The sequence below is a fragment of the Trachemys scripta genome, chromosome 6 (assembly GCF_013100865.1).
Source record: "Trachemys scripta elegans isolate TJP31775 chromosome 6, CAS_Tse_1.0, whole genome shotgun sequence".
Lineage (NCBI taxonomy): Eukaryota > Metazoa > Chordata > Testudines > Emydidae > Trachemys > Trachemys scripta.
Window position 1 is genome coordinate 59,041,633 of NC_048303.1, and position 24,042 is coordinate 59,065,674.

Here is a 24,042-nt window from a genome sequence, read left to right on the forward strand (position 1 = left end):
CAGGTTGCTCACAATTCTACACTTGCCTTTCAAGCCAGAACTCTGCCCAAAATGCTCTTTCCTGGTTTTCTCTCAAGGCCACACTACAAATGCTTCTCTTGCTGTCTCCTGATTTCTGCTTGCCTCTTTTTTACCAACACACAGAAAGACGGTTACAAGCAAGACAATCCCCAGTCCCTGCATTTGTAATCAATCTAGTCTTTGGGTGGTGGACTCCATTGTTTCAGCCACAAAGGGTCATTGTTCTCTCATTTGACCTGAATGGAAGGTGCTAACATGCCCATCAGCTGAATGAGTTCTGTGACAACCCATATAGATCAAAGAAAGCCACCCAGCTTTTAGCATAACAACAGCATGTGGAAAAGGCTAATGCTTCAACTGCCTTCTTCCTTTTTTGACAGCCAAGGCATGAAAAACAAGTTACCCACAAACAAACAAAACTGATATAAACGTGGCTCAAGCAGTGGCTTCTTCCACATCCTGATTTGTAAATCTTTGGCACAACAGTGTAGTAATCTATATGCTTGGCTTGGCTGGTAAAATGTATAAACAAACTTGTCCACTGATGTCCTCAGTACCCACAGCTTGAATGACTCCACAATAGCTGTATCCTGCAGGAGGCACTCAACCCCTTGTAAGTGTCATTTACTTGGGGACTTTTCCCTGGTCTAGAATGTGTATTCAAACTAACAACAACAAAAACTCTGTACAAATTGTATAGCTACATGTAATGCAAAGGATTGCGAATGTGTTATAATATATAGCTGCTAAGTGGTAAAAATGTCTGTCATCTCATGATAAATATACTGTCATATGACACAGGAAATACTTTGTAGCAAATAGCAGGCCAGGTTCTCAGCTGCTGTACATTGGCATAGTTCCATTGACCTCAGTGGAATTACACTGATTTCCACCAGCTGAGAATGTTTCATTCTGTGAGGTAGTGAGTAATTATCCATGTACGCCTCATACTGCTTTCTCTCCTCAAGCCAGAAAAGTCTCTTTTCCTCCCAAAGCCTAGTTAGAGTCTGTAGTTTTGAAGTTTACTAGTCTAGTATCCTAATGTTTTTATTAAAAAGCATGTGAAATCTACAGCTTTGACATTCTAGGATGTGGGTGGATGTAGTATATTTGTTTTAACTAGATGGATATAATTTTTAAAGGCAGAGGCAATTCTAAGACAAACAGAAGGTCTGTTTCTTACCTTACACCAGTGTAAATCAGAAAGTAACTCAGCTGAAGTAAATAGAGTTACACCAATGCAAAATCAATGGAAAAAGAAATTAGAATCAAACTCAGAGGGGAGTCTGAGCCTTCATCCTATCTGGAAAGACTGACTTTAAGGGTCCGATTCTGATTTCACTTTATATTGGTTTTACACCAGTGTAACTGCTTTTCTGACTATAGTAATTCCTGATTTACATCATTGTGAGATCAGGCTCAGAGGACATAACAGAAAGTTTAAGGCCTGATTCTCCTGTTACTTACAGCAGTATACATCAGGAGTAACGCCAATGAAGAGATTTGCAGAAATGGATGGATTCTAAGTCCATAGGTAGGCCTCTAAACAAATGGCATGATGACTACCTAAGAGCCACCTGTTTCTGAAAATCTGAGCTCACAGCAGCTCCCACTGAAATCATTGAACACCAGTAGTCTGGTAAATTACAATGTAGGTAAAGCAGTAACTGCGGTTATGTTGATAACTCTAACTGTGTGTGGATGAAGGATGCCTATCCTCCTCCTTTAACAATATCCCTCTTTCTTTTGTCATCCTCCATCACCTCCTTTTGAATTTAAACAAAAATAGTATTTTCCTAAAATCAATATTTGTAAAAGATTTTAGAAATGTATTGCATTTTATTGGGAGTATATATGTAATTAGAGGTGTCACCCTTACTGTAGTAATGATTCATATTTGCTTGTGAAGATGAACTAAATGGAGTAATAGCAAAACACTATATAATATGGATAGCATGTCAGTTAATAGTGAATGCCCTTCCTCTTGAAGTCACAAATGCTCTTCTGCATATCAAAAGGGAGCTTAATGTGTCACAATACAGAGTAGGTTATATAAAAAAAGCCATTAAGCGTTTTTTTCTGTATAAAATCCTTGGAAGTCTGGCAGGAAAAAAGTGAAAACATTTTATGAATGGGTTATCTTGCTTGAAATATTGATTATCTGGTTTTAGATGAGACACAGTCCAGCTCTATTTAGAGCAATTTCCATAATCAAATGTGGACACAGTGTTTTTTATCAGGCTAGGTATTTATACTCTACCTTTCACTGCAGTATGTGAGGCCCTGTCTACAGTAAGGAAATTTACATTGGTGTAACTGATGTAGTCTATGGTGGTGGCATGGACGTCACCCCGGCACTGCTTCAGTTTCCCTTCACTCAGGTTATAAACAAGTCTAGACAGACTTTTTCATCAAAGGCCACCCATTAACAACAATCATAAGCAAAAGTAGGACCTTACTCAGATACACCCAGGGATATTCATCATCTCAGGCTCAGTCCAACTAGCAGTCTCAGGGTACTCTTCTTTTCTGCACCTGGAAAGAGTCTCTCCTTCTGGGACCCTTTCCAGTTCCTTCTCTGGGTTACTCCTTTTCAGTCCTTCCTTAACCAGGAATCTCCAGCTCTTGCCTTTGGAATGGGACTATATTAGTTTGTCCCACACTCTCTTTTTAACCAGGAGTCATCCCCTTCAAAGTGGGTTTTGTTAATCAGCTCCTCTGGTTCTTTTTAAGTAGGAGCCCTCAGTTCTCCTTTCTGTCACTGAGTTGTGGGTTATCCAGCTGAGGGGTCTTTGCCATGCCAGCAGGGCTGGCTCTGGCTTTTTGGCCGCCCCAGGCAAAAAAAAAAAAAAAAAAAACAGGGCATCCAGAGCGCAGGTGCAGGGGGACTGGCAGGGGGGGAAGGAGGAGGGAGCAGGCAGGAGAGAGAGAGAGAAGGGGGCGGCCAGGACTACATCAGGGGCGCTGCCACACGGCCCCTCCCGCTGCCCTGCCTACTGCCGCGAGGGCTCCGCTCCGGTCCGCGGGGAGGGAAGGAAGAGGACTGTCCTGCAGGGCGCTCTGGTTCTCTGTGCCACCAACCCCTACAGGGCAGCCAGAGTGGAACAAGAACAAAACAAAAAAAAGCGGCCGTGCCGCCCTAGGATTGGGTGGAATGCCGCCTAGAACAGTCTGCCGCCCCAAGCACCAGCTTGCTCAGCTGGTGCCTGGAGCCGGCCCTGATGCCAGATTCTCCCTCAGTCAGCCTTTTCCTTTATTAGCCATCAGGCTTCAGCATGCAAGCCAGCCTTTCCCCGCTGTTATCTTCTAGGTCTACCCAGCTCTGAGGAAGGAAGGAAGCTTTATACTGGTCCTCTTCTCCAAGTTCATTCCCAGTTGGTTGTGTGAGCGGGGATCCTGGCCCTCTGTAATGCTACTGGCCCCAGGCCCTTAAAGATATAGCAACAGGATTTCCTTCCAAGCAGTACTCATTCGCAGGACTGCTTCCTCTCTATCTATAGCCCTTAGGTCCTTACAGTTATATTGATCTATATCTATGTAGATATATGGGACCTTTCAAACCCTTAGGATGCCATGCCACATAGCTGGCTGGGCTGATCACTAGAAACTATTGCCCCTAAGGGCCAGACTGCCCTATCACATTTCCCCTAAGTAGATGTGAGGCACTGGCACAAATTGGGGGTTACAGTTGTGCAGTTTACGCTGGTAACATGGCAAAGAAAGCTGCACTGATTAAACTTTGCTTTGTACCAGTGCAGCACATCAATATGAAGGGTCTGTGCAAATTCCCTAAATATAGGTCAGGCCTGAGGCTCTTGCAAAATACATTCTTTCCATGTGAGTAGCCAACACCTAGGCTTGAGCATGTCTGGATCTCCTGTTGTATGCAAGGGAAGATAGTCTTTTCTATCAGGGCAGAGGGTGGGGAGACAAGACAAAAGCTGGTTGGAATTTTTCATCTGAAACTGTTTTTAAAGTGAAAGGTGGCCTTTTTCAGAAAACTTTTTTCAACATTTTTAACTTTTTAATCAGAATAATGAAAACCCCAAAATCCCATGTTCTATTTTTCAGTATTGTTTCCCCTTTCCTCTCCACGTGTCCTCCTTTCCCCTTTTTCCCCTGGTCAAAGGGAAAGGGTGAAGGAGGGCATAAGAAAAGAGGAAAGAACAAGTTCTGAGAAACTGGGGAAAAAAAACCTTTGGTATTGTTTTGATTTTTGTTTTTGTCAAAAATTCAGAAAATTTTCAAAATTTTCATGAAAATTTTGGAGAAAATTTTAAAAGAACAAACAAAAAAGCAAACCATTTTTGACAAGGACATGCCATTCTTCCTTCAGTGCTCCTACCTATAAAATGGGTAATGTTTACTAGGTCAGCTGGGAGTGGGAATGCCTACTGAATGTGGACCTTATGCTTTCCAGCATCTAATGATCTCTCTTCAGTCTTGTGTTTTGCAATACTGTGGGTGCTGCAGTGCTTTTACCACATGAAAATGTGTAGGAGAAAATATACTTGTCTGACTCCTATGGGTGTTGTGAGGCTTAATTAGTGTTTGGAAAGTAGCACATGGATGGAAGTTGTGATATAAATGTAAAATATTAACTACCTTAATGTTGGATCACAGCGTTAACAGCAAACTTCAATTTGTGACTAATAAAGAGCACTGTGAATGTACAGAACATTTCAGGTGCCTGTTTATTAACAGTGCAAATGTAATTGGGGGGTGTATGCCTTTTCTGGTTCCCCAGAGCCTAAGGAAACTCCCATGTGAATAGTTCACCTAGGTCGGTGTCAGAAGTGCTGTAAATCAGACAAAAATTGTAGGAGGGGCAGCTGCCCTAACCAAGTTGGGTTGGCAATGAGCTAAGGGATCTATTCTAGACCAAATTTTAAAAGTATTTATTTAATTGTATTTATTTAAGTCCTGACTTCTAAGGTAATTGCTAAGACATATTGACTAATGTTTCTGGAGAGAAGAAAAGAAGCATGCCTTGCTCGATTATCTTTGTTGTGTTGCACTGGCAAAAGCCCACGAAAGAGAGAGAATAGTTAAGGGCTGGGATTGCATTAGAAAATATCCTCTCAAAACTGCTTTCTGGGATTGCTTTGAACTCTCACTCATCATTATTTCATGCGCCGAATCTTCTTTGTGCTTGTGGAAGGGAGAAAAGAAAAACACACGAGATTTGCCTTTAGGATTTTTAATCAAAGCTACTGCTCTCCTGATTGCTGCAGTAGATTTTCAAACGCCAAAGCAAGTGGGTAAATTAAAATCCCATGTTCCTGTGGGCTAGGAATAGAGCCGTTTGAAATGTTCTTTACGAGAAGAGCATGTTCCTATTGTTTCTCTTGCCCTAGCCGAGAAGTTCCAAAGAGATCCTATATCCAAGGACACCTCGCAAACGGAGACAGAGAAAGTGAAATTAACTAAGGGAAGAAAAGGGCTAGGCTAGGGTTGGTTGCTCTTTCTTATCAAGCTGTTTTAGGACCTGATCCAAAGCCCACCGAAATCCATTAGGAGTTTCCATGGATTTCAATGGGATTTTAATCAGTCCCTCATTCGCTAGGCTGAGCAAATGAGGGGCTGGGAATTCACACAGGAAAAGGGGGGAAAGCTGTTAGCTTTATCGGTGCATCTTGTTGTGCATCTGCTCAGTGTTTGCAAGCAACGCACAGTCCAGAAAACAAGAGAGCCACATCCACCTCCTCCGACCCATTCTGTGGCATTTAAAAAGCGACATTCTGGTTGAAAAAGAGAGGAGTCCAGACTCCGAAGGAGACTTGCAGGACTAGATCCTGAGACTACACAGTAGCGTTTATAATCCGCCCCAACCCCAATAATTTTGGGAATTCAAAACAATGAGCATAAAGCGAAATTTTCCTCCTGTTAAATGTAGCCACTTATTTGCTAGGTCAGATTTTCAGCCAAAAGTTCTGTGCCGATTCTTTGTTGTTGTTATTTAAATTCAATGTTAGCCCAAGAACTGGACAACAATGTAAATAATAAAACGCCATAAGGAGAGGGAAGGAAAACAGATTGTCCGCTGGCAGCAAAACATCTGGAGAAACCTGGCAGAGGCCGGGAGGTTGGGGGGCGGGGGGGGCGGGGACGACACCCGTTGAAACTGCTTTGCGTGCTCAGGTTATAAAAGGGCTGCGGATACCTAAATAAATAAGGGGGTTGTTGTAGGCTCGGTCGGGGGGCTTTGATATTGTAACACGCTGCCTGCTTTTGCTGAGGAAGTCTGATACTATGTCGTGAACAAGTGTGAGGGGGTTGTAAAAGGCAGGCAGAGTACATTGAGGCAGTGCTACGTAGGCCAGTAAAAGGCTCCTTTGTGCAAAGCCTCGAATGGGAAGGGCTGGCGCGGCGATGCCCAGCTGATCATCCAGATGTGCAGGTACATTCCAGCGGTTGCAGGAGCCACTGGCAGGAGTCTGCGGACTTGAGGAGGTGGAGAAACTGTGATGCTGCTCCAGTGTCCCTTGGAGGGGGAGCAGTTTCCCAGGAGGGAGAAGGGAATTATTGTGCTCGCTCGCTTCCCCCTCCGCCCCCATTTGTTTTCTATAGGTAGCGGAAAGATCACGCTGTCATTAAAGGCACATCCCCTCCCTTTGTGCCGGTGCCAGGAAGGGAGAGACAGATAAACAGTCACTCCGAGGTGGTGGGGGAGTCCATTGGCGCCCTAGATGAAGCCGATCGCTCGCGGAGGTGTCATTATGAGTCTCACCTTCCAAGGGGAAAGGGGCTGCTCCGTTGTCCCTGCCCTCTCGCTCTGCGAAAGAGCTGGATGACGCGGTGTGCTCTTGCTGTTATTGTTCCAGCTGGCAAGCGTCAGGGATGAAGACACGGGGATGTTTGTGGTGAGTTGTTTGTTTTGTTTTGTTGGAGTCGGAGCTCGGGGTTTTGTGTGTCGTCAATCCACCTGTCTTTAGTTTTCGAAGGAGCCATATGTGGCAAGGAAGGAAAACATGCTAAACAATCCAGCCGGACATCTGAAATCACTTACATGTTTGCAAATTACATCTGATAAAATAAACACCTCTTACTCTACATTGTTTTCAACTGATGTAACCCTGGAGTGTTTCAAGAATACTATATAGGTCTGCAGCACTGGTCTACGTAGTTTTCACTTTTTAGCTGACAACAAGAACAACGAAGGGTCAGTTATTAGCATTTAGAGGAAGAAAGGGCACAGGGTCCAGGGGGCATTGATAGGATCCAAAAGCTAGTACGTGTGTGAGAGAGTATTTCTGTATTCCAGACAGTGCTGGGCTTCATTTCAGGAAGCCCTAGAGGAGCCCTAAAGAAGGAAGAAGTGGCTGGTGTGCTTCCTTTTTTGCATTGACAGTTTGATGGCAGCTAAAAGCAAACTCAGGCTGCGTTAGGAAAACCGAAGTGTAACCGATGGCAGTAATTGCATTGCCTGGAAGGGGGGCGGGGGAGTCCTAAGCATTTTAGATAGAGATTGCAAAGGTTTTAAAGCTTTCTTGGGAGTTTCTGGCTAATGAGAGGTTAATTTTGTTTCGAAGGGAAGCTTGTGCCGGTTTCCTGAGATAAATGGGCAGGAAGAGCATTACCTCCCCGGTTCTGGCAGGCGGTTTCCAAATGCTTTCTGCACCTGCTACTTTCAGGCTTCTTAGTCAGTATTTGCAAAGTCCAGGACCACGTCAATATAGTGTCTAGGTCCAAGCAATGAACGCTTCCTAGGCCTTCCGAAGACGGACATAACGTTTTTAATTATCTAATATACAGGTCCTAATTTGCAAAGAATCCCATCTTCTAGGAGAACAGGATGCAGCGTTGACTCCAGCGATCCGCGCAACACCCTAAAAATTAAATATGATGTAAGTACAAAAATATTTAGAAGTCGATTTATTAAGTACTGATTGCTGATGCTTCTACCTTAGTTACACAGGCAAAGAAAAAATAGTGGGGAATATAATGACGTGTTTTGCAAATTGAAACCCCAGGTTTGATTCCCAACTATTCTTCCTCCACATACACCAATGTAATAAGCAGACCAAGAGGATATTCGTGTTGTATTTCTGGAAACGGAGATTATATCAACAGGGGAACAGTTAAGGCATTACACATACCCTTTTGGAAAATAAACCAGTTTGTTTAAAATGCAGTAATGCTTCTTGCATGTGGTTGACTTTTACCCAGTTACACGTTCATTTAATTTCTCTTTTTTTGCTGGGTCACTGCTTGTTTTGCTATTGTATCCTTTTTTTCCTCGGGGTAAAAGAAAGCGAGAAAGAAACTTCCCAGCCTTTAAAAAATATGGACTTATTTTCTTGTTTTACACTTTCAACTCATAGCTGGGACCCTCGTTTTGGTGATCTGTACTTTCATGGGTTATAACATTAAATGTAAACCGAAAAAATCCATGCAGACAAATCTGATACTGTTTATAAAAATAAAAAGTTTGGGTGGATTTAAATTAATTAGTAATTAACTTTCATTCTGAAGCCTAGCGCACACTAACGATGACCTTTCCACGCCAATATCACAGCTAATTTAATATCCTGACACTTCAGACTGGGAACTATCTCGCAGTGTAACTGTAAAAAGTAACATCATCTTCCGCTGGAGGACTGTAGATTTTTATAATACTAAACATGCAAATACTAGGCATCTGAATCTCAGGCTTGACAAAATTTACAATTGAACAATAAAGCACCTCAGATCAAAAATGTAATTTCTCCTTTCAATAAACATAGTTACATTTCATGACCCAAATATTTGGAGTAACTCAAGAGCGCCCTCTATTGTCAAAGAGCCGCTCATTGAACAGACCATACGAGCTCAGCGAAAGAATTGGAACAAAACCAGAAGTCCTCATAGGCAAAGCCCCCCACTGACTTTAATGAGAATGTTGCTTTAGCAGGGATTTCAGAATCTGGTTTTAGCCCGATAAATAACTTAAGAAAAAACCTACATTAAAACGGTAACTCAAAAAAGTCAACACAAGCAAGAAAACCAAGTCACTGTGAGTTTTCTTGGCGCAGAACTCTGCAGAACTAGCCTTCAATGTTTCTTTAATGGGTCACCAAATGGGAGAAGTTAAGGATGTAGTGAAAGATCTATCTTCGAAATTCGTGATTTTTGTCCACTTAAGTCGCATGTTTTGTTGATTTTTTTTAACTAAAAAGAAAATCGCAAAGCATAATTGTATATAACATCTGATATCACAATTGCTCCAAAGGCAATGATTAATGTCCGACTTGTGTATAGAACAAATCATTCCTATGTGCAATACTGGTGCCACTATGATGAAGATGTGGATGTAAAATGCAAGATTTGAATTGTGCCTTAGGGGTAATCAGATTTTTGTCATGGGCACAACTACAGAATATAGCCATGAGAAAGGACACTGTAAACACATTTAGTTTAATATATAATAAGGCTCGCTTGATAAAAGTTAACTATGGCAGTCTTCATAGCAAATAGACATGGAAAAGTTACTATACTTACACGGTAGTTTGTACAGACATAGCTTTATAGAGAGAGAGAGAGAGAAAGAGAAATTGATTAGTCCAAAAAATGACTCAACTTTTTTGTTAATTTCTTTTTTCGTGCTTCCTAATGCCTGTTGTTGGGGTGGAGATATGGGGGGGAAGTGTATCACCGTGGCCAAACAAATTTCAGTACAACTTAAAGAAAAGGAGGTGAGGGAATTGCTGTAGAGCTGATCACTGCAAACTTCAATCAAACACCCAGGGGTGCTGGAACAATTTTTATAGTGTGGGTGCCGAGAGCTACTGAAATAAACTAAAAACCCTGTATATAGTGGAAACCACTTCAAGTCAGGGCATGTAGCAGAACCCCTAGTTCGAGCACCTATGCAAACATCCTTCATTATATGAGGCCTATTGGATAGACCTGCCAGTTTTTAAAATCATAATTATCATCATTAAAAGCACGAACAATAATTACAAAGCTCCCATTTTGCTCGGTATGCTAACTCCTCAACACAGAGCAGTTCTGGGAGGAAGAGAAAGTGGATTCAAGTGGTAAAGCAATTCATGAAGATTAGATTTCACTTCACACCCCTACCGATAACAAAATTGGACGCTATCAGTCACAACAATTCCCCGCTGTAGTTTGTGTATATTTCCTCTTCTTCGGTCTCCTTGTCTGAGTTTCCTCTACATAATGAGGGGCCTACTTGAGCGCATAGGAGCCAGTCAGCAGTTCGCCTACAGACTACAGCAACTGCACGCAAATTAGCAGCGTTACAACTGTGAGATTCCTTATACTTAGTCTTAGCGATGTCGCTAAAATCTTAAATTCTCCTAAAATAATCAAGATGTTAAAATTCGCCCAGTCTAGAGTAAACTCAAAGTTCACGAATTCGACCTGCTTGTTTAACCACAGCGTGCGGATGCAAGGCGTTTGTTCCCCTCAGGCCCATAAAGTGTTTCGATATTAACTTAAGGATAGAAAGTCACCGGAAACTAGCTACAGCCACAGACAAGAAGGTGAAGTCATTCCCTCGGGCGGAGTCCTCCAAGGCTCCATTGATACCCTCCGCAGCCAATCACAACCCCGGCACTGCTACGCCTGCATTCCGATTAGGAACTCTGGCAAACCCAACGTTCCAAATCGGAATGCTTGGCGCAGTGGTCCCAGGGATGTGATTAGCTGCTGCGAAGATCAATACATCTGAATCACATGATTTTGGAAGGCATTTCTTAGATGATACAAAGCAGGGCCGGCGAAATTCCTCATTTACAGACTGGACTGAATTTGTATCCGTTGGAAAGCAGCATTTTTCGAGGCAGGGCTCCCAGCAAGAAAGGGTTTTGGGGGGCAGACCACTAGAGTGGCTAAGGGACCAGGTCTCTCATCGGGAAGAAAGACAGTTGAGAAGCGAAGGGAGGTGCCTCAGCACAAGAAAGCGACCCAGGCAAGGCGAGAGATCCCAGCACCCGAGCGGGAAACAGGCGGGAAAAAAAGCGCTCTTCGCACTTTTCGCTCCCACAGGGGCTGCCGTGTGCTTCTTGAAGCCACAGCACGAAAACAATAAGCCCAGGAGGCGGAGAAAGCAGGGCGGGGACCCGCCAGCAAATCACCTCAGCCTCCTCCGCAGTCCGCCCAGCTCCCTTCGCGGAGGAGGGGGCTTGGCGGAGGTGGGGTGGGAGGGAAGTGCGGGGCTCCTATGAGGCTCGCGTCGGGCTTGTTGGACGGGCTCAGCCAGCCAATGGGAGCCTGGAGGGCGGGGTCGGCGAGTGCGGAGCTGAGATTGATTGGCTGGCCGGGGGAGCCGTGCGGGAGAGGCGCAGGCCGAGCCCGAGTGCTTCGCGCGGCCCGGGGGGGCGAGCCTCACTCTTTGTGTTTGTGTCTCTCCCCGCAATGCTGTGCTGCCCGGCTGCGCTCGCTCCCGCTCGGCCTGCTGACGGCCTCTCCCCGCCGTGGGGCTGAAGGAGGAAGAGGAGGAAGCGAGGAGGCCGGCTCGCCTGCTCATGCAGCAGTCCCGTCCCGCCGCCACCGCCGGAGTCCCGCAGACCTGCATGGACGGGCATGGGGAGAGCAGCACCTTCCTACGCCGCCGGGGCTGAGCAACGCCGCCGGCTGCACCCGCCGCCGCCGGCCGCCCTGTTTCTCCTCTTCAACGTCGGGTTGCTGCTGCGCACAGGTACCGCCGCCGCTGTTTTCCCTGGGCAGCAACGCTCTCTCCCCGCCTGGCCGGGCTGGCAGCCGGGCACGCCCCGTGCCTCGCCAGAGCTCCTGGCCGGGGCGGAGTTCGGATCGGGGGGGCCGTTGTCTGGCTGGGACGTTACCTGTGCCCCCGGGGCCAGCCGTTACTGGGCTAGGGTGGGGAGTCTCTTTGTTTGGGGGACGGGAGTAGCCTTAAACGGGGAGCGAAGCCCCTGGTTGATCGGCTTGTGGAGGAGTCTGACGGCTTCCCCCCAGGACATAAACCTTCGGGAAACCCCCGCTCCCCAACCTGCTTAGTAATCGTTAGGGGGAGGGGAGCTGTCTCCGTTTGGGGAAGGGGGTTTTGTGTGAGCTTTAGACCCACGGGGCTTTATTGCTCACTGCGGTGATGTTTACTGAAAGTCAGGGCTGAGATCAGGTTTCTCTTTCCACCACCGCCTCCTCCGTGGGGGGAGAGAGGGAACCTTGTGCTTTTCTTCTGTTCCCTGCAGCTGGAGTTGGGGGATGGTGGGAGGGGGAAACAAGCTCTTAATGAAATGGCTTTAATTTTCTCTGCCGGTCTAGATTGATTTTTAAAGTTTCTAAAATCGCCCCTTAATACTGATGGTAGTTTCATGGTGTTTTGCCGTTCTCTAGTAAAACTTGATCAGACTGGTTTAGTTTGTTTGGGTCTGTAGGGTTAATGCCCATCAGCTGTGCGCCATCCATCACATTTGTGATGTACAGCTTCCTTCAGAGTTTATGTTTCTTCTAAAATATTTCTTAGGGGAGTTACATTCCTCTGCTGAGAAATGTTCTGATGTGTGGAGTAAGGGAGGAGGAAAAGTAAAGTTCTTCAGGATGGAGGTGGAGTAAAGTTTAAAATGAGTTTTTAACAGGATTTATATCGTAAATGTGAAATTGATGATTAAGATATAAAAATGAGATTTTCAGTTGTTAATGGGAAGAAATAAGATTTAAAGCTATACATTGATTATAGGTAAGAGACTAACTGCAGCCCATTGCAAGAAGGTGTCATGGAAAAATGCACATTGTTTAAGAGATTCAGAAAAGTAAATGTCACTGAATCTGTCTTTGTTCCCTAAAATACACACTCATATTAATGAATTAAAATAATTCTATGAATTCATTACTGTATTAGGGTTAACAAAACAAAGAAATTAAAGATCAGCCCTAGAGTGACAATCCTTAAGAAGCAGAAATCTGTATTTGAAATCTTCTTCTTTAGATTGAATTCTAAAAACTTTTTATATGTAAAAGAGAACTTGATCTCCCCTTCTCCCCCCCCCCCCCCCCCCCCCCCCCCCCGTCATCCACCCTCTCTTTCTCACTTTAAAAAAACAAACAAAAAAAACAAAAAAGGTATAGCCGTGGCTTTCCACATTCCTATCTTTTTNTTTTTTTAAATCATTTTAGAGAACGAGGTATACTCTTATCAGATCTCTTCAGGAATGTCTCCTAGAACTATCTTAGTTGGTCTTTGACCACTTGTATCTCTCATTATTTGTGATAAAATTATATTACCTATTTTTAGGTACCTAAATATTTCTGTGCTAGAGTGATGGGCAAAAGTTATATGCCATGTTCATTTGAACTGCCCCTTAGGTGATGCAGAGTGAAAAGCCAGCCATATTCTACTAATAATATTTTAGCAAAAGTCTCAGTCAAATAACTGGAGGCTATGTAGAAGACAGTGATAACATTCATCTATTTACTAGTCCACCAGTGATTAACTGGTGAAATTTAGCTGAGAAGTTAGTTCTATTTTGTTAAAAGAACTACTTGCTTATCTTAAGAAAAGTTGGAAAATATAACATTCCAAAAAGCATCTTCATTAAAGTCCATATCGTTTTCAACAAGAAATTTGCTAGAGTGATAGTTTTTCTGTGAAAGAATGTTCTCTTTAGTAATTTTTCCAAAATATCTATAATTTTAGTTGAATTATTCACATGCACAAGTGTTTGCAGGACAGCATCCTTCAGATTTAATAAAATCACTTGCTTACTGAACCTATTGGCAGTGATGATCCTCTCCGATCAGTGCGTTTGAAATGAAATGGTTTCTGCATATTTCACGGTGCTTAGCCAAGTGTAGTTTGGGCAGACATATGCTTTTATTACTGCTCCCATGTCACTTGCCTCATCACCATTATAGTTTACCTTACATTGATAACACTTCTGTGATGCATGTTCTTATCACAATAAGAATGTATAACGTGTTTATTGATACTTTTTAAAATCTGCATTGTCTTGGCATTATGACGAGGTTCACCAATAACAGGCGAAGTGTGCACTGTCATTATAAATTCATGAAGACTGGATATTTCTGGGTGTACGAGAGTTAGTCATTATAAAGGAGGGTCATTATGGGTTAGGAGATGAAACTAATAATCCCATTTTCTCTCCCCTCTCTCTTTTGACTATCAGGTAACAAATAGGGCGTGCTTTCTCCCCCACCACCTTGTGTCTGTATGTGTTTTAAGAACACTTTTTAATCAGAATTTTGAAGACCACTAATCCCCGCTCACCTTGAAGCCAAGGGTACATCTACACTACAGGGGGGAGTCGATTTAAGATACGCAAATTCAGCTACGTGAATAGCGTAGCTGAATTCGATGTATCGCAGCCGACTTACCCCGCTGTGAGGACGGCGGCAAAATCGACTTCTGCGGCTTTCTGTCAACGGCGCTTACTCCCACCTCCGCTGGACGCGACAATCAATCCCCGAGAGGTCGATTTCTACCTGCCGATTCAGGCGGGTAGTGTAGACCTAGCCCAAGGGAAACAAGGAAAAAGTAAGAATAGGTATAAAGAAGGTTCGATGGGTGGGGAAAGGCTATTCAAAATGGTATCGTATTTTTGCCTTTTCTCCCCCACTCCCCTGAGCATGCACATATTTTCATAATTTATGAAATTACGCTCATATTTTATGATTTTGTAATTTCAAACAAATTTATACACAGCTGAATTTTATAGCTCATAAAAAGAACAAATAGCCAGAACATATTTTTAATGGAAGCTGTTGGTGCTTGGACAGCTAGCTATTGTGTGAAGTCCTAAACTATACATTACTAAGTTCCTTTAACCATAATGGTTGTCTTCAGTTCTTTGCCTCCTTTCCAGTATAAATATGATTTTTAAAACTCTTGTTCCCTGGAGTAGATTTAAAGTAGTGCATGGGTAGTAGTGGGTCAACTCAGGGATTTTCTAGTTTGAATTAGAAGAAACATACCTTTTATTTTTATTTTAACTGTTTAAAACTCTTAATACTATAGGGTTAATATAACTGGAGTGTAGGGTATTTAAACTAACATTGTCAGTTTTTTAATAGGAAATGTATCCAGCTCCACACTCCAGAGTGGGAAGGAAATTTATTTTTTGGTGTAAGGAAGGTGGAATAATATTTCAGATGTTTCTTCTTACATTTCCCAAGACAGGAATGTTAGCTTATGGAAAGCTTGAGTGTTCATTAAAAGCATTTTCATCTTGAAAGCTCTTATACCTTCCTGCTAAAATTTGGTGGTAGATAGGAGTATCTAAATACTGGATATAAGCCTATAGCTCTTGGTTTTTTAACAAGATGCATAACACAGTATTCAGTAAAAGATTACCAAAACCCGGGTAACCTATAGGATATCAATAAGTATTAATCTAACTTTTCCCCTTCCTTACACCCTTCCCTCCTCCAGGATGTTAGGTGAATAAACAGACACTTTTCACTTGTTTTTTCTAAATCATAGTGTGTTGATTCTTCCTAGATTGTAGATTCTTTAGAGCAGAGATTATGGTCACCGCACTTTAGTATGCTATAGATGACACCAAAATAAAATAGTATGTAGATTACTAAAGTAAGGCACCTAATGTAACATTTTTTTAGATAGATGTATGTGTAGCCCAGTAAGTGTTGCACCAAAGATGTCTCTCTTGAAAGTTGGTTTCCAGTTAGTGAGTTAGTGGACACAAGGCATTCAGATGGAATACCTATTTGCTTTTCTTGCCCAAGTCCTCTTCACCTGGCATTGAATAGCTGATTAAGTCCCCCACTCAGTGCAATTTTAAAAATAGGTATTATAAGAATGTTCCAGTTTATTGCTTCAAATAAATGTGGTTTGATGTTTTCTGCAGTACAATATGGTGTATATTATATACAGAACCAGGTCTTCTGCTTCTAATTGCAATGAAATCTGTCTGCATTCATACCTCCTTCAGTACTACATGCAGTTCTTTGTCTTGTTTTCCCCTCCCCCGTGAGTTGTTCTGTGGTAAGTGTTGTGTGCAGAGTAAGGTTGTTAGAATATTCGAAAGCATGATATTAAGGGCTGAGTGGGCAGGGAAAGAGAGGGTTAGGGGAAGCACTTACTTGCCAGGATTGTAGTTATACTTCCTCTCCAGAAGCCAGGTGACCATGGCACTGTGTGAAACTAGTCTGATATTTATAAGAACTGAAATGTAAGTCTGCTACCTGCATTTCATGATCTGCTTCTGTTTCTCTCCCCATACATGCCCTCCGTATCCCAGGTAATAAGGTGCTATTGCAATGCTTGGTTTCCACAGTTGACAGACCCTTACCTGTAGTTTCAAAATATAGTGTAAAGGGTTTTTCATTTGTATAAAGAAAATGACTGATGAAGCACTAGCTGTGGCAATGCCCAAGAATGAAAGTAAATTGAGTTTTATGGCCTGCATTTTTCCCCTTCTTGAAGAGGGTGTAAATGTGATCTCTGCACCATGTGGGTCACTTCCTGCAGTAGGCTTAATCTGTACGTTTAACTTTATGGCAAAATCTCCTCTCGTCTCAGGAATATGATTTTACCAAAAAACCAAAACCTTTAACTAACTTGTGATGAAAAACATTAGAAGACTGATGGAGATATAGTTATGGACTAAGTGATTAATTTAAGCATGGGTTTGCAATATCATCTTGATATAATATGGAGACGAAACACTGGGTTTGTATTTGGCAGGATATGTTGTTGTTTTTAAATCAACTACCTGCCATTGTTTTCATGGAAACTAAGTCTTCTGTGGGTCACTTCAGCCTTTTGGGAGAAGCAATCTATAGTGCTACTTAGTTTTCTAAACTGTTTTCTTTTAAGCAATATGGCAGGAAATTTCCCAGTGAGAGAAATTATCTGCTGAGTAACCTTCATGTTACTGTCTGTAGTGTTCAGGGGGGAAAAAATGAATTGTCCTCTAAAGTGTTTGATCTCTCTCTCTCCCTTTTATTCTTGTACTTAGGTGACTGCCAGCTGCAAACACCATGTCGAATCCAGAAGTGCACCACAGACTTTGTGTCATTAACTTCGCATCTAAACTCTGCTCTTGATGGCTTTGATTTGGAGTTCTGCAAAGCCCTGCGGGCGTATTCTGCCTGCACCTATCGCAATTCCAAAGTCTGTCGTGGAAACCTAGTTTACCATTCTGCTGTGCTAGGGATCAGCGACCTCATGAGCCAGAGAAACTGCTCCAAGGATGGGCCAACATCTTCTACTAACCCTGAAGTTACCCACGACCCCTGTAATTACAGTGGCCGCATAGGAGCCAGAGAACTTCGGGGAGGGGAGCAAACCCCTCCTACTTACCTCTTTTGTGGTTTGTTTGGTGATCCTCACCTTAGGACTTTTAAGGATCACTTTCAGACATGCAAAGTGGAAGGTGCCTGGCCTCTCATAGACAATAACTACTTATCAGTGCAAGTGACGAATGTGCCTCTGGTGCCAGGATCCAGTGCTACTGCTACAAATAAGGTATGGATTGTTCTCTCTTTTCTATCTTGCCCACCACTCCCCTCAGTGTTAAGTGGAATTTGAAGATCAAAAGTACAACACAGACTAAACCATTTAATACTCCTACTTTTAGACTTATGGGGTCGAGGTGTTTTGTGCAGTAGCTTCTTGATGCATGGATGACCGGGCTTTGCTCCAGAAAGCCCCTCTAAGCAAAAGGGCCATTTATTTAGTTTTTTAGTGGAGGAACCACTCACCTCATCAAAAATGTTTGAGATCCGAGATTAACACTTAAAGTAGCCATGGGTGAAACTGGATGTAAATTGCAATTCTTTGAGGTGTAGGCGGGGGTGACTGTACTAGCTGCTTTGAGTTAATCTACAAAACTGCCAGGTATGAAAGAGTCTTGGGACAGTACTGTCCCACCACCCTAGACTGGTGCAAATGGAAAGGTACAAAGGAATAGAGAGCTCTGAGCTGAGACGGAGGAGGAAAAGGGGCTATAGAGTACATTTGAAAGGAGGAAGATGCGCAAAAAGCAGCGGTCTTAAGAGAGACCAAATGGTAACTGAAGTGGCCCAATGAATTCCATGAAAATGCAAGGAGCAGCACTTCGAAAATCTCACTTATCGGAACTTTATTACAAGGGACCCTTAAGATTGCTGTTGCTAAAAGTGGTGGAGTGGTATGGGGAAATGTCAGTGTCATTTTTGTTGATGGTGCATGCCCTGACCCCCACCCCAAAAAGGGTGCTTACCAGTAACAAGAACAGAAAACTGAAAGGGAAACCAAGTGAAAAGGCAGCAAGCAGGTGTGTGTCCAGGGAGGGATTGGCATGGCCATGTTCAATGTTGTTCTTAAATCATTCAAGGCAGCATAGGAGCAAAAATATCCTTGTGTATCTTTTTAACTACAGAGTAAACTGTTTAAAGGGGGAGTAGTAGCTTTTTTTTCTGATATCTTTAGAAATTAATAATGGGGGGGGGAAGCAAGCTGACTGTGTGCCTTTAATAGCACAGTGGTTCCTAATGGAAATGACATACAGTGGTGGTATGATAACCATTTAAGGCACAAACTGGGGGAAAGTACCTTAATGTTTAAGCTCTGCTTATCCTGCCCAGATACCACCACCCATAGTCTAGTCTTGGGGTGTTCTCTTTGCAGTCGCTAGGTATAGAACTAGATCAGGATCTGCAAATTTAACCCCAAGGCAGCTATGCTGTAATTATAATAAATGAAGAGCAGCCTTGTTGTTCAGTTCTGTGATGGCATCCAATGTTGACACTAATACAGGTGAGATGAAATTTCTGGGTTGGACAGTAGTGGAGTTATGTAAGGGGAACCAGTACTGGACTGACAAAGTATCCCAGGTTCTGAATTTTTAGTGATGAACCCTCATGTAGAAGCACAATCTGCATGCCCAAGTAAACCTTGAAAGATGCATACTTTCCATAATCTGCTTCTCAAAATAGACTTGCAACTTTTTTTTAAAGAAAATGCTTACTGAAGCGGATTCCTTCAAGACACTTTAACATAGGAATACAAGAAGGGAAAATATTCAATAGAATACAAAATATCTTTTCATACCAAGTTTTGCTAGGCAGCTGTAGAAAACATCCTTGCAACAGGGAGGTTCTCTCGGTAGGGATGGAAGAAGGCGAGAACACCTAGGTGTGTATACAGCTGTGTGTATAGCCCAGGTGAAGTTCTGTGTTAAGATAACAAATGTGGAAGTCATGTGAGAGGGTAAATCTCAGTAACATGCTGGGGTAGAGGAACTTGTTCATTTCTAAGCATATGGTTCTTGTATTACTTCCAGTGTAAAGCTATATAAGCAGTATTCTCCTCCTGCCCCCTAAGTCCTTTGGAGGAGTGCTGTTTGACGCTTTCTCTTTATAATAAGTATGTTAATGTTAAAATCTGACCTAAGAATTCACCTCAGCACCCACAGGGATGTTAAATATGCAGAAGCAGTTAATAAGGGGGCTGCAAGAAGGCGTTCATTTTAAAATGTTTGAAAGTGGTTTATTGGCACCAGTGATAGATGCTGTGCAATACTTGAGGTTTTTCTTTCTTTGCCAGGCAATCAAATTTTTATCAGAACACCTCTTTTTGTGGGAGTTGAAGGCTGTTACCTACTGCACTGGAAGCATTGCAAGATGTATGTTGTGAACTAATGCATCTTTCTGAGCCCTTGTTTTCTTTACGAAGCACAGACTCCTATAAGTGAGAGAAAAGGCCTCTTAAGTTATCTTGTCAGTGCAGGATTGATCCCTACAATATATTTTCTATTAGTTTGTTCCATCTAGTTTCCAGTTTCCCTTTGGGGGGAGGGATAGCTCAGTGGTTTGAGCATTGGTCTGCTAACCCCAGGCTTGTGAGTTCAATCCTTGAGGGGGTCATTTAGGAAACTGGGGTAAAAATCTGTCTGGGGATTGGTCCTGCTTTGAGCAGGGGGTTGGACTAGATGACCTCCTGAGGTCCCTTCCAATCCTGATATTCTATGATATTCTCTATGAAGGAGCTTCTTCCATTTTGTGGCAGAATTTACTCTCATCATAGTGGATATTACTTAGTTTAATTTTAAAACTAATTACTGGTGTTGCTGATTACTTAGATTTCAAAAATTCACTTTGAATCTAACTTTTCACTACTTAGACTGTTTGTTTGCTGCATTTCTCTCAGCTTAGAGCATTAAAATAAGCTAGTCAGTTTCTCATCAGCCTTACTTTCAAGACCGCATATGCTAGCAGTCATGCAGTGTTTTGGATTGCAAACAGTCCAGAGGAATGTTGTGGGTTTTTAATAAGGAGAGATTCTTTTTCTCTATTGGCTTTCAGTTTTGCAAAAGCTTGTTTTCAACAGCATTCTGAATTTTGGATCAAATGCCAGCTGATAATGAACCGCTTGACCCATTCCAGGGGGAAACCAATGAAAAGGGGAAATGGATGCTCACCTTGCAGTTTCCTCTGCATGCTTTTCTCGAGAAGGGAGGGGTTTGGGGCATTACATAGGATTAGGATGGATCTAGGGCGATGATTGGTCCATTTGATAGATTCTACCTGTACTCCCCCTTGGTAGCATGGCTCCCTCAAGAGCCATACAGTTACTGGTTGTGTCTACCTACCCTACTTTCCTGCCACCTTGACAGGCAGGTAGAGGGACGTGTGGCTTGATGAGCCAGCGCTAGCTTACAGATTTATTTTGGGAAATCTCCCTACAGTTTAGGTGATCATGGCATGTATAACGCTTTGCCTCCTCTTTTCCCTTCCCCCAAACCCTAACTGCAACAGAGGGAGAAAGAACCTGTTGGGGTAGCATCCTTTTGCCACTTTTAATTTGGGGGGACTCCCCCTGCTTTTCTCGCCCCTCACGTCTCCTCTGTGGTATGAATAAAAGAAAGTATGGGGCTCACTGTTCCTGTCATTCCTTACATGAAGGCTATTTCCCAAGGGTGGAAGGAGTGTGCTTATACACTTAGTGCTGTTGGCAGTTTGTTTTGTAGGTGTCTTACATATTATTGCTTTTCATGATGCAGACAGCAAGGAAACCTTTTTCTTCAGAATTAACTAAATTAAAGGCATTGCATAGTCTGTAGCCAAGATGGGAATAGCTGGGACTTGTAACTTTGCTTTCTTTCATACCTAGTCTTTATTTATACTGTGACCATCAGTGTGGGAACCCAGTGCCTTTCAGATGGAGGAGGGAGGATAGTCCCGTGGGCTAGGGCACTAGCCTAGGACTCAAAGACTTGGACTCAAGACCCTTTTTCACTATGGACTTCCTGTGTGACCTTGGGCACATCACTTAGCCTCTCTGTAGCTTTGTTCCCCGTTGGTAAAATGTGTATAAATAGTACTTCCCTCCCTCAGAAAGGGCAGGGAGCATAAATATATTAAAGATTGCAGGAGCCTTATAAGTACCTTGAAGGAAGACTCGACTCTTTTATAGTGATTTTTTTTTTTTTTATTCTATGGAAGGAAATGTTTACTTACCACATCCTTTGAGTGGTCTAGATGCCAGTAATGCATTTACTCTCTTCTCACCAATACTTTGTCTCCAAGCCCCTCTGATTAGCAGAAGAGAATGATGTAGTGTAGGAGCACAGATGGAACTGTGCTTCTACATGGGGAACTTTTTTCTGATGTAGCAGTGATTAGGAACTGACAAGGACTGTTCTCTATAGTTTGGATGGGTGGGGAGGGGAAGGCTAGTGGTAGAGAAGGGGAGGAGAATTGGTAGTGGGAGAACACAGAGCTTTTACTACAGTAGGCACAGTTAAAAGCCTTAGGTGATTGCAAATACAAAGAATCTCGATCAGTTGCATTAGAAGTGTAGTGAAACATTGATAAGTTAAGTGGTCTGTCTTCTTGCTAAAATCCTTTCATATATTTTGCAGTCTGGCTTCTGTTTTGCAGGAAGAGCTTTCATTGTACTGAACTTGCTCTGCTACTCCCTTTGAATAATTAACTGGAATGAGAACATTCTATTGTCATTCTAAGGACCATGAGATTGTCAGCCATGTAAAATAATATTGACCTTTATATGCTTTTTACAGTGGTGCTAGTGTCTGAAGTCAGGACGAACTCAGTTTTAATTTTCAGAAAGGGCAAAACTTCACTCTGTAGAGTGAAATATCTAGAAGGAGTAAAGTGTGTTGGAGCTGATAACTCCAGCTTGATCTTGTGTAATTGCCAACAAAGCAAATCCCTTTAAGAGGGAAAATAGTGTGCAAACTAAGGGTTAAAAATGAAGGGTCTGAGACATCCTGCCTGTGCAAGTAATTAGAGCAGTCAGGCATGCAAACTGGGTAGTAACCTGGGCAAATGGCTTGTTAGGCACCAAACATTCATTTGTGTGTGCACTTAGCTAACTCTCACAGGCAGTCACCAGAGCAACTTTCATACAGACCTGGGCCTCAGACTTTTGGAAAGGTTTTTGTTAATTTACTTAAGATCAAGAGCTCCATCCTGAATGAAAAGAAGTTCCCATGTATGTTTATGCTAAAATGAGCATGCTGGCTCTTTAAAATCTAACTGAATCCTTGTTTGTGAAGGGTCAGACTGGCAGCTCTGCTTGAGACTGAAGTCATCTGTTTACCTTCAAACAGGTAAAGCACTGGCTTTGGCAGTGAAAGGTTCTTTCTTTCTAGTACCCTCTCAAATGTGCTTCAACCTAAACCTAGAAGAGCCACCTCTAGTGTCGAATGAGCAGAGATTATTCGGTCTTTTTTTTTTCTTTTTGGTTATTTGTCTTTGTGGGCGGGGAGGGAGGGATATCTAGGGAGAAAATGTATTGGTGAGTTCTCAGCTCCCACACTGTCACTTCCTTAGGAGTGGAAGGGTATTGTCCTGGATCCCTGTTTGAGGGACCCCGGTCTTTCCTTTCAGCTATGGTAACTAAGCGACTGCTAGCTCACAGCATGGAGTGTGAGCAAGAAAGCCATTAAAAAAGTCTAACTTCTTGAAGGCCCCATAGAAGTCCATATTAAGGATCAGTTTGAGATGGTGTGTGGCAAAAGCACGAAGTTATGGGAGAAGCAGGCAGATATGGTACCGAGGCTGACTTTGTAAGCAGGAGCAGAAGCAAAAGTGAATCTTTCATTGTGCTAAGAGCAGTTGCAAAATTCTCAGTGTTGCATGTTTCCTTGCCAATTATTGTATATAGCATAGAAAAATGGAATTTCACAAGGAAGGAACATCTCATACTTAGAGTTAGCAGTGAGGTCAAGAGATCTCGTCACCAAACTTACTGAGTACTTCTGTCAACATTATCAGCCTTCAGGGTTTCCCTTACTAAATGGCGTTTCTTGTCTTTTCCCTCACTGAGCTCTGCTTTATTACTGTTCATGAATATTGTGCTCCTTGCATCATTTCTATTTCTGAGGGGATAAAACTGAAGCATTTGTTGTTGAGGATGTGTGGAAAGTGCACAAAGAACAGTATTTTTTTCAAAAAGACATGGGTGGAGGGTAGAAAAGGTAGGTCAGTCTAACTTGGAGTCTTCTAACCTTGACCATGTTACTTGATTTGGCTTAATAATGCTTTAGAACATAAAACTGATGTACTGGGTTACATCAGTGGTTTGTCTAGCTCAGTGTCCTGTCTCGACATTGGCCGTTACCAGAGCTTCAGGGGGAGTGTACCAAGCAGGGCAGTTTCTTGGCTTCCTGTCTTCTGGTAGTGAGAACTCCCTGGACATGGAAGCTATAAAAACCTTTGAATCTGTTAACCCAAGTTATCTAGTTTCATGAGGTCCTTCGCTGAAATTCTAGTTCTGTAACTTCTTAAACCAGTGTTTGGTGAATTACCCCAGTGCATTAATAGGACTACATTTCTCTTCACACATTGCTCCTACCCCCCATGTCTCTTTTCATGGGCTGGAAAAGCAGCATCCTAAATCAAGATACTGCATTTCCTTCCAAAGATGCCAATAGATCACGCACTTCAAACTGCAGATTTAAACACTAATGATAAATCCTAATTCCAAGATGCAAGAAGCACAGATAGTGTTTTCTGCTGATTCAAACTGCATACTCAGCAGTCTGTCTGACTAAAGAGCCTTTGCTAAGATATATAGATACCTCAGGTAGATAGAACTGTTTCTGGATCACATTTATTTGTATGCCA

The 24,042-nt window shown here is 42.7% G+C and overlaps 1 protein-coding gene across 3 annotated transcripts in view; it reads left to right on the forward strand.

Moving 5' to 3' along the window:
• Positions 1-6,403: 6,403 nt before the first annotated feature.
• Positions 6,404-24,042, forward strand: part of RGMB (repulsive guidance molecule BMP co-receptor b) — a 28,231-nt gene continuing 10,592 nt past the window's right edge. Inside the window, exons 1-4 of one of the 3 annotated variants that reach the window (XM_034774098.1) lie at positions 6,404-6,884; positions 7,777-7,868; positions 11,454-11,665; positions 16,926-17,434. In XM_034774098.1, the coding sequence (XP_034629989.1) occupies positions 7,864-7,868; positions 11,454-11,665; positions 16,926-17,434 (726 nt within the window). In that variant the 5' untranslated portion in view covers positions 6,404-6,884; positions 7,777-7,863. Of the gene's footprint in view, positions 6,885-7,776; positions 7,869-11,188; positions 11,666-16,925; positions 17,435-24,042 lie in introns of those variants that run through there. The other 2 variants (XM_034774099.1, XM_034774100.1) reach the window with 2 other exon arrangements.